General features: G+C 42.6%; 1 protein-coding gene across 1 annotated transcript in view; it reads right to left on the bottom strand.

Annotated features, from left to right (window-relative positions):
- LOC125044895 overlaps nt 1-10,000 on the bottom strand; it is a 30,607-nt gene that overhangs the window by 20,355 nt on the left and 252 nt on the right. Inside the window, exons 2-22 of the mRNA XM_047641857.1 lie at nt 8,984-9,556; nt 8,851-8,878; nt 8,602-8,701; nt 8,399-8,488; nt 8,116-8,278; nt 7,823-7,926; nt 7,553-7,690; nt 7,179-7,448; nt 6,885-7,055; nt 5,359-5,689; nt 5,184-5,236; nt 4,976-5,063; nt 4,731-4,848; nt 4,505-4,622; nt 3,844-4,317; nt 2,821-3,707; nt 2,631-2,709; nt 2,162-2,407; nt 1,229-2,016; nt 692-1,145; nt 92-604 (exon numbers count right to left, since the gene is read on the bottom strand). Of these exons, the coding sequence (XP_047497813.1) occupies nt 92-604; nt 692-1,145; nt 1,229-2,016; nt 2,162-2,407; nt 2,631-2,709; nt 2,821-3,707; nt 3,844-4,317; nt 4,505-4,622; nt 4,731-4,848; nt 4,976-5,063; nt 5,184-5,236; nt 5,359-5,689; nt 6,885-7,055; nt 7,179-7,448; nt 7,553-7,690; nt 7,823-7,926; nt 8,116-8,278; nt 8,399-8,488; nt 8,602-8,701; nt 8,851-8,878; nt 8,984-9,494 (5,724 nt within the window). The 5' untranslated portion in view covers nt 9,495-9,556. The remainder of the gene's footprint in view (nt 1-91; nt 605-691; nt 1,146-1,228; nt 2,017-2,161; nt 2,408-2,630; nt 2,710-2,820; nt 3,708-3,843; nt 4,318-4,504; nt 4,623-4,730; nt 4,849-4,975; nt 5,064-5,183; nt 5,237-5,358; nt 5,690-6,884; nt 7,056-7,178; nt 7,449-7,552; nt 7,691-7,822; nt 7,927-8,115; nt 8,279-8,398; nt 8,489-8,601; nt 8,702-8,850; nt 8,879-8,983; nt 9,557-10,000) is intronic.

Here is a 10,000-nt window from a genome sequence, read left to right as displayed (position 1 = left end):
AGAGTCCGGTAAAACATTTCCGTTATAGTTTTAGAATTTCTCCAATACTGTTTGCATTTGTAGAGATTCTATTCGCTTCACGATCTTAGGCGCTGCTGGTAACCTCCTCCAGCTCTTGTTGGACCTTGCGGAATTTGGCCAGGTTGAGGGCGGCGATCTCCTCGGCCTCCTCGATCTGGCGCTTGTAGGTCTTGATCTTCTGCTGGAGCTTGTCGACCAGGTCCTGCATCCTCTCGTGGTTCTTCTTGTCCTCTTCAGACTGGAAGCTGAGTTCCTTGATGCGCCTCTCGCACTTCCTCAGGTTCTTCTGGGCGTCGGCGTGACGGCGAGACTCGGTATCAAGGTTGCTTTCCAGTTCGCTGACCCGGCTTTCCAGCTTGGCAACAGCCTTCTTGCCAGCCTTCATGGCATTGTTCTCGACGTCCTCAAGGCGGGTCTGCAGTTCCTTAACGGAAACCTCCAGGGCCTTGCGCATCTTCTCCTGGTTCTGGGCGTGTTCTTGTTCGGCGCGGAGCTCGTCGGCCAGGCGAGCGGCGTCAACCATGGCCTTCTTGGCCTTCTCCTCCGAGTTCCTGGCCTCGTTCAGCATTTCGTCGAGATCAGCCTAGGTTAAAAATAAGAATATTATTCTAGAACTTTTGTCTGCAGGATTTACATTATGAAGGCAGAAATAAATGCCATGAATGCTTACCTGCATTGTCTGCACATCACTTTCGAGTTTCCTCTTTGAGGCTGTCAAGGAGCCGTTCTGTGCATTGAGGTCATTGACAGCCTCGTGAGCTTCAGCAAGTTCGGCCTCAGCCTGACGGCGGCCGCGGTCTGACTGCTCGAGCAGAGTGCGAGATTCCTCCAGCTCGCCATGAAGAGCATTGGCCCGGCGCTCGGCGATGCAATACTGATCGCGATATTCGGAGGAAAGTCGCTGCTCCTCCTCAAGACGAGTCTGGACATCTCTCATGTCGCCCTGAATCTTCTTGATTTGCTTTTGCAAATCAGCATTAGCCTTGTTAGAGTGGTCGAGGGCAATCTCCAGCTCATTGATATCAGACTCCAGCTTCTTCTTCATACGAAGAGCTTCAGCCTTGCCCTTTGCTTCTGCTTCAAGCGAAGCCTGCATTGAATCGATAGCACGTTGGTGGCACTTTCTGAAGAAAAAATAAGAAATTGGATGAATATATAAAAGGTTAATTACTTTGATTTATTGATATATGTTCATAGTAGCACATACCTTGTGTTTTCGAATTCCTCCTCCTTCTCCTGAATGCGTCTGTCGATCTCCTGCCTGACCTGACTAAGCTCAAGCTGTGCACGAAGCACCTTATTCTCCTCCTGTTCCAGGGCAGCTTCAGCTTCCTCAAGGGCAGCCTGAAGTTCCTCCTTCTCAATCTCAAGGCGTCTTGCATTCTTCTGGACCTCATGGAGAGATCGTCCACCTTCGCCAATCTGATCCATTAGGTCTTTGATTTCATCGGCAAGATTCTTGTTTTCACGACGAACAGAATCAAGTTGTTCAAGATTCTCCTCATAGGCGGCCTTGATTCGGAAGAGTTCAGTAGAATAGTTGCGACACTCCTTCTGTGAAGCCTCAAGCTCAGCAGCTAAGTCGTCAACCTTCATTTTCCACTCGCTGATGATTCTATCGAAGTTCTTCTGCTTCTTTTCAGCAGCATCAGCAAGTGCTTGTGCACGTTCGCACTGAATTTGCATGTCCTCGAGTTCAGTGCTGATGCGCTGCTTAGCTTTCTCAAGATTCATATTCTTAACATTAAGTTGTTCAATTTGCCCTTCAGCTTCCTCAAGTCGAGCTGCCAGCTTCATTCGTGATGCTTCAAGCTCCTCAACACGAGCAATTCCTTCAGACTCATACTTAGCACGCCACATCTGTGCCTCAGTGTTAACCTTAGACAGTTGGCGCTGCAGATTAGCTTTGCCTTCACTTTCCTCATCCAGTTGTTCTCGAAGACCGTCAATATCATGCTCCAGATTACGGAACTTGCCAAGAAGAGTAGCACGTTCCTATGGGATACATACATGAATGCTGTTAGTAGCAATAATGATAAAAGAGTCATGAACTGTATTTTTGGTATTTAAAAGTGTTGTCTGTACAATGTATGCAAGTAATATATCATTATGTTTTATGAATTATAATTTACAGCCTTACCCTGCTCTCATCATCAGCAAGCTTCCTGGTGTCTTCCAGCTGGTTGGATAGAGACAGCTTGATCTTAGACAGCTGGCCAATTTGGCTCTCGGCCTCTTCCAGCTGCCGGAGAAGGTCCGAGTTTTCGATTGCAAGTTTCTTCTTTGAAGCATCAAAGTCGTTGAGGGTGCGGTTGGCTTCATCAAGTTTTGAATGAAGCTCATTCACTTCGTGCTGCAGTTGCTTGACTGTTTTCTCGCCGGCCGCCTAGAAAAAGTATATCAAACAAATTTTTGTAATTATCCAAGCCTTTACTTTTAGATAATGCAATTTCTAGCAATAACAACCATATATATAATATATATATATATACAGATGTGCATTCATATGTGTGTGTGTGTGTGTTTATTTATATCTATCTATATATCTCTATATGTAAATTAATATATATATATTTATATGCATGTATGTAAAATTATAGTACAGTTACCTTGTCACGCATTAGAGAGTCCATAGCAGCTCTTGCATCATCGGCTTCTCTCTTCATAGCTTCCTTGTCCTTCTCAGTCCTGAAAAATTAATTTATACTTAGTCCTTTACTGATCAAAAATAGAATATATGAGTAAAGAGAGAAATCTGATCAGGATGAGGCATAAGCAAATAGTAACTATATAGATTACCTAGCTTTCATTTTGTTGAGATGGTCAATCTGGTCAGACATTTCACACACAGCGTCATTGTGCTTCTTGCGAAGATTAGCCAGTGAGGCTTCATTTTGAATTGTTGCCTCCTCAAGATCACGACGAAGCTTAACCAGTTCAGCTTCACGTTTCTTGTTCAGCTCAATCTGCGCAGCAGTAGCACCTCCAGCTTCATCCAGACGTTCACCAAGCTCCTCCAGTTCACGGCCGAGAAGAGTCTTCGACTTTTCAGCCTTTGAACGAGCCTGGCGTTCGTGTTCCACTTCTTCCTCAACCTCTTCGATGCGAGCTTGCATTTCCTTTACTTGTTTTTGCAGTTTAGAAACTAAGCCTTGTTCATCCTCGAGTTTGCTAGATACTGCTGCAATCTCCTTCTCCTTACGTTGGATTGTCTGTTCACATTCCTTTTGATTCCGCTCAAGATCAGCAACAGCCTCTTGCGTAAGCTTGAGGTCACCTTCAACCTTCCGCTTTGATTTCTCCATCTCACTCCGCATTTTCTTCTCTCGTTCAAGAGAATCCTCAAGTTCATCAAGTGTTTGCTCAAGCTTGGCTTTGACTTTGTTGAGGTGGTTGCACTTATCCTCCACATTCTGGAGGTCTTCAGCTGTCTTCTGGTTGCACTCCTGAAGATGTTTCTTTTCCTTGTTAATCTTGTTGATGAGTTCGTCCTGATGGGCAATCTCATCGTTCAGGTTGCGGATCTGATGATCTTTAGTGTTCTTGTCTTGCTCGGACTTCTGCATAGCAAGTTCAAGATCCTCAAGATCTTTCTTAAGACCTGAAATTTCTTGATCAGTCTTTTTCTTTCCCTGGAAGAGCTGATTGCGAGCTTCCTCCTCCTTCTGAAGACGCTCATTTGTTTCCTGTAATGGTGTTTGGTATATAAAAATATTAACAATCTCTATAGATGTTTCCTTTGTTATTTCATTACTGCAGTATTCCTTAGGTTATTCTCATTATTACTGTTACTATTAACATACTGTAAATCATCTTACTTACATTCAACTGGGCCTCAAGATCAGCTTTCTGGCTCTGTAGTTTAGCTTGCTTGTCCAGAAAGTCAGAAACGTTGCCTTTTGTTGACTCAAGGGTTGCTAGTAAATTATTCTTCTCTTCCTGCAGCGATGCATTGGCGGTCTCGAGTTCCTTACGAAGTTTAGCTTCACGTTCATAGTCTTCCTGGGCCTTGGCTGCTTTCTCCTCGAGGGCGCGCATCTCGTCCTCAACACGAGTTACATTGAGGAGTGGCTTGACCTTTTGCCACATGCGGTACCAAGCCCAGTTGCGGAGCTTGAGGTACTTCCTCAGGTTGCGCTGAACAACAATGAGGGCAACACGCTGCTCTTGGAGTTTCTGGTACTGGATACGGCTGGTGTATCCACGAATCCATGACTGCATCCAGGACAAAACCTGAGCCAGACGATCATCTCGAATCTCCTCAAGAGAACCTAAGACACCAGCTCGGAAGAACACCTGAAAGGTCAAAAGAAAAGAGCCAGATAAGCTGATCTGTAAATCAGGTTACAAAAGAATGTTCAGATGTTTCATTGATGAGTTTTCTTGGCATGCATTTCAGGAATATGATCATAAAATGAACAGTCGCATGAAAGAGAGAGTGCTATGTACCATATGCACATTTATCCTTCATTATTTTTCTTACCTTAGTGTTGCCAAGACGGTAATTATCCTCTGGCAGTTTAACAGCTTCGAGACAGACAGCTGCCGCCTTCTTGTCTTCGTCACAGGCGGCCATGGCCTTTGCAGCCAGGATACGGTAACTAAAGGAGAAAATATTCTTATTTTTCATGTATTTCTTTATATGTGGAAGAATTTTAATGCAAAAGACATATTCTTTATCCGTGTTTACTGATATGACTAAAGCTCACCGATGCCTGAAGTCAGGGTAGACCATTCTGTTGGGGAAGCCCTTTCGGCAGATACGGATGCCCTCAAGCACACCATTACAAGTCAGCTGATGCATAATCAGAGGAGCTTCAACGACACCTATGAGGAAATTTAGTTAATGTACATGATGTATATTTTCCTCAGTAACAACACTGTCTTCTCAAAAAATGCAATAGATGTATTTCTTCTGACATAGGAAAATATTCATGTTGAACTCTTAACTTACCAGGAGATTTGGTCTCATTGGGTACAATACAACGGATGAAGTGAGGCTGAGTGGCATTCAGGGTTTTCATCAGGTTGTTTAGTTGCTCCTGAGTGTGGAAACGAAAGGTAAAGGAGAGATATTTATCCTTTTCTTGTATGTCTGTATATATTCTATATATTCATTGTGAAAAAAAAAAAAGTATCAAGGAACACTTTTAGCTAATTACCCTGTATCCAGATGATACAGTAGTGAAGCCACCTCCCTTCTTGCCACGTCCGCCTGAGAAAAGCAATATCATTTTGTTTTAAGAGGAGTTATACTTCTTTTCTTGTCTCAGAGACATGAGCAACGAATTCATTTAAAAGATAATAAGTATGGCTGAAAAAAGGAGTATATGTTACCTTTGCCGCCTGTCGCATCACCGGACTGGCCGGGATGGTCAGAAAAAAGTTCCACAGAGAGGGCGTTGCTGGCCTTCTTGAGCTGGTCCACGACGGTGTCATTGAGGGGATCCTTGTTCTTCTCCAACCAGCCAGCAAGGTTGTAGGGCACAGTGCCAGCATAGTGAACGATGGCAAAGTGGGCTTCCTTCTGGCCTGGTTTAGCTGGCTTGGGCTTGATGAAGTTGGACGACTTGCCCAGGTGATTGACCTTCAGCTTTTCCTCAAAGGTTTTATCAGTTGCCTTTGGGAACATTGACTCTTCTTCTAGGATAGACAGGAGACCTAGGGGCTGTAGGAAAACAGTGAATGGTACATATGTTTAGTGCCGATAGCAACAAAGACCAGTCCTGTTTTACAGTTAATGAAAGTTATATTAGATAAGGAATATACAACAGTAATGAGTGCAGCATATAGGATCATTTTATCCCAACTATTGTTGAAGACTAGTAAAAATATATCTATATTATCTCTCTTTTCTTTTCTTTTCTTTTTTGTGTTTTTGTTTTACCTGCAGAATCTTTCCAAGAAGATCCAGACCATATTCATTTTAACTGTTAATAGCAACTTGTGTATGTTCCTCCTTCACAGGCAGAGCTGGAGAGCCCTAGATGCAATCCGGTGGTGAGATTGTTCCTCATGCTCACGATGCTGCCGGGGAACGGTCAAAGCAAGATGAATAGTCTTAAAGTTGATCTCACCTCGAAAGGGTTACGGGACAGATAGGGTGGAAGGAAATTAGACATTATTGGGTAAGGGAGACAGTCGTAAACGTATTTATATCCTTAGATCTACCACAAAAAGGGGAGACAGGATACAGAAATAATAGAGTCTGAGGAACATGCTGTAAGTTATCCACACACGTTCCACTGGTATCTGGGATTTCTATCAAAGAGTAGTAATATGTGCACCATGCACATCAGGACTTAGAACTAATAATCAACAAAGCCATTCACAGTTTCCCTAGAGTCTTTCTCAATTACTTTCATTCCTCAAGGGCATGAAAACCACGGAAATGGTATTAGTTTTACACACAAACAGCAATAACGTAAATTATTTTATGCAGTTATAAATTTCTACATCTACATATGTAAGCATTCCTGGAATAAGTAATTAAATATTTTCAGAACATTGTTTGATGAATACAGTAAATATGAGGAAAATGACAACAAAGGCTCATTCCAGTCTTTTATATATCTGTCAGAGCTTCATTGTTACTTTTCAGGAAAAATATTCTACTTATGCATTATTCAATACATATTTCTATAATATTCTTATGGTGTATATTTGATACTATGTACAGTCCATAAACCACATCAGTCATAATGGGTGTTACCAAGTGTCAGCATGTCATATATAGACATTTGCGTGTGGATGAATGCAGAAAAAAGGGATTTTGTTGGTTCAGACAGTGCCAGTTATGGAAGAAAAACAAAACAAAGGAATATCTGTATAATTGAATGGCCGTTTTCATGCATATTCATTACCTTCTCGAAGAGATCGATACAGGCCTGCAGATCCATACCGAAGTCCACGAAGGTCCAGTTGATGCCTTCCCTCTTGTATTCCTCTTGCTCCAGCACGAACATGTGGTGGTTGAAGAACTGCTGCAACTTCTCATTACAGAAGTTAATGCAGATCTGCTCGAAGCCGTTGAACTGCATTCCGTACATAAAGAGAAGAAAACTTGTAATACCTTAAACTGGTGTACTTCATGATATTTCAAACAAAACATACAAAATTAACCCATAGAGAAAGGTATAAGATCTTCAGCTACTTACGTCAAAAATCTCAAAACCAGCAATGTCGAGCACACCGATGAACATAACGCGCTTCTGGCCGGTCTCGAGGGTGATGTTACACTTCTTTACAAGCCACTTGAAGTTGCGGTCATATATAGCCTTTGCCAAAGCACCAACAGAGTATGAGACCTGGTCGACGTTCCTACCCTGAGTGACGAACTCGGCACCGACCTTGATCTTAGGCTTGCAAAGATTCTTGTAAAGTTCATCCCCATCGCAACCAAGCAATTTTGCGACAGTATGGCCAGCCTAGGAAGAAATAAATTATTATAAACCAAATCAGAAACACTGCAAGGTGGTTCAGTAGAAACATGAACTGGAGAAAACATTAGATGAAGATCTCAGTTCATTACCTCAGTACCGTCAGGTTCGGCCTGCTCCTCTCGACCCCTTTGCTTGAACTTGCAGGCTCCGAAGTGCATGACAGCTGCAGTGACCTTATAGCAGTTGTCTCGCTCTTCATCAGAGAAGTTGAGGATTGTGAAGGCTTTCTGAGATGTAAAGATCCTTTATAAACTTAAGGCACTATGAAACAATTTATGTTAGATTCCGCTAATCCAGAACACATCCTGAAAAATATGTAAACAGTATAACATCTGTCGGTCAAATTAACGTTTCCTTACATGGGTGAAGTCCATCTCTTCTTTGTCGTCAATGGAAGCAACAGTGACCTTGCCTTGTGACACATAGTGGTAGTCGTAAATGTCATTGCTCAGGAGACAAGATGCTGAAAAATTGAAGAATATGTTTAACTCCTGTTTGTCTAAACTTTATTCTTATCAAAGTCCTTTATTCATCTTTATATTCTATATGTTTTAATATTATTAGTAAGGAAGATCCAAACATCTTTCAACCTTAATCAGGCTAACCTTCCAGCAAGAGAGAAAAATTACATAACTGTGTTGATTTAACTCACGCTTGATTTCAGGGACGTGGTCGGACATGAGCTGGTAGAAGATGTGGTAGGAGCGTTCGAGTGACTGCTGGGAGATGACACGAGCCTTCTCCAGCAAGTACACTTCAATATCACCACCAGACAGCTTAGCAGACGGACCGAAGTGGATGCGGATGAACTTACCCTGTTAATAGGAAAAATACACAGAATTCATTAGTGACAGGGTTAGCTTCATGTGAAGTATATGTCGCGAGTGTAATTCAGAAACGCATTGCAGATTAAACTGTGTGTGACAAACACGTACGAATCGGGAAGAGTTGTCATTACGGACGGTCTTGGCGTTACCAAAGGCCTCCAGCACAGGGTTAGTCTGGATGATCTGGTCCTCCAAGTTCTGTAAAAGGGCGTGAGTTCGACGTAAGCAAGAAGCCTCTTCAGCATTTGCATTTGTATTATGGGTGATATTAATGATACATTTTCCGTGTCAGATCATGTGAAGTATATTACCGGTTTAGTCTCGTCCTTTTTCTTAGCAGAAGCGCCGACGTTGGCGAAGTAGGAAAGCACCTTCTTTGTGTTCTCAGTCTTGCCAGCACCAGACTCTCCTCTGTGGAAGAATACATATGTTTGTATATAATGGATTAGATATACAGTGTACATGCATTAATCCTTGTATGTTGATGCATATTCATGTTTACATTATCTGATTACTTCACACATTATCGAAATGACTAGATATCATTTATGTGATCTTACGTGATCAGCATGGACTGGTTTTCACGACCTGAAAGAAAAGTTATTTCATTATAAACCTTTTGCCGTGATGTATTTCAAGAAAATAATGAAATGTTTTCTCAGTAAAATTACAAATATGTTTATGAAAACTTACACTGCACCATGGCACTGTAGGCGCCGTCAGAGATGGCGAAGAGATGGGGAGGCACCTCATTACGCCTCTTGCCCTGGTAGATCTTGACGACACGGTTGGTGTAGATGGGGTAACGCTTGTAGGGGTTGACGGCGATGCAGAAGAGGCCAGAGTAGGTGTAGATGAGCTTGGCCTGGTAACGAGTCTTCAGGTTGTACAGGACGGAAGCATCGTTAAGGTAAGTCAGGTTGGACATGTCCTCACACTTTTCGTATTTGGGAGGGTTGACCTGAGTCACCTGGTCCTTCTTGAAGTTTTTCGTGTCACCTCCCGGAACGCAAACAGTAATCAGGTCTCCCTTGGTCCCCTGGATCTCGCCTTGCACATAGCTCTCCTTCTCGTCGGGGACCCAGCAAGACTTCTTGGCGTCGTAAGGCTTGGTCTGGTCGATGCGCTTTTGTTCCAAGGAGACAAACAAGAACTCGGTGGGGTCGGGGTCGGGCCCGGTGCTCTTCACGATGTGACCTGGCATGGTGGTGGCGCTTGGTGTTGTTTGTAGAAGTCAAGGCTCACAAATACGACTCCGGAACTTCTCTGTGGGCATTATTGATTTGTATAGGTTGAGCAACGTAAATTAACATATTGCAAGCTATATGGCCTCCAACCGTCAGTTGTTTGGTCGATCTCCCCCTCCCCCCCATACAAATTCGCATTGGCAAATTGGCTTCTAAATATAATTGTCACACATGTAAATGTTAAACTTACACGTTTGACATTCTATATTATATTTCAAGCCTGCATGACCAATAATTAAAATAACTATTGTGACTACAGGGGACGGTAAAACAAAGGTCCGTGCCGCATGGTGAGGCGATATCTTTTAATTTTTGGGAAGACAAAAAAATTTGTGTGTGTTTACATTGATTTCTTTTTAATGTTCCCTTCCCCCCCTAAAGAAATATGAAGTTGAAATTTCAGAGAAAATTTTAAATGATTATTGGAAGGGTTCTTCATATGAACCATTAACAAGAAACAAGA

The sequence above is a fragment of the Penaeus chinensis genome, chromosome 36 (assembly GCF_019202785.1).
Source record: "Penaeus chinensis breed Huanghai No. 1 chromosome 36, ASM1920278v2, whole genome shotgun sequence".
Taxonomy (NCBI): Eukaryota; Metazoa; Arthropoda; class Malacostraca; order Decapoda; family Penaeidae; genus Penaeus; species Penaeus chinensis.
Note: the sequence above shows the minus strand (reverse complement) of the source record. Positions and strands in the feature narration are given on the sequence as shown.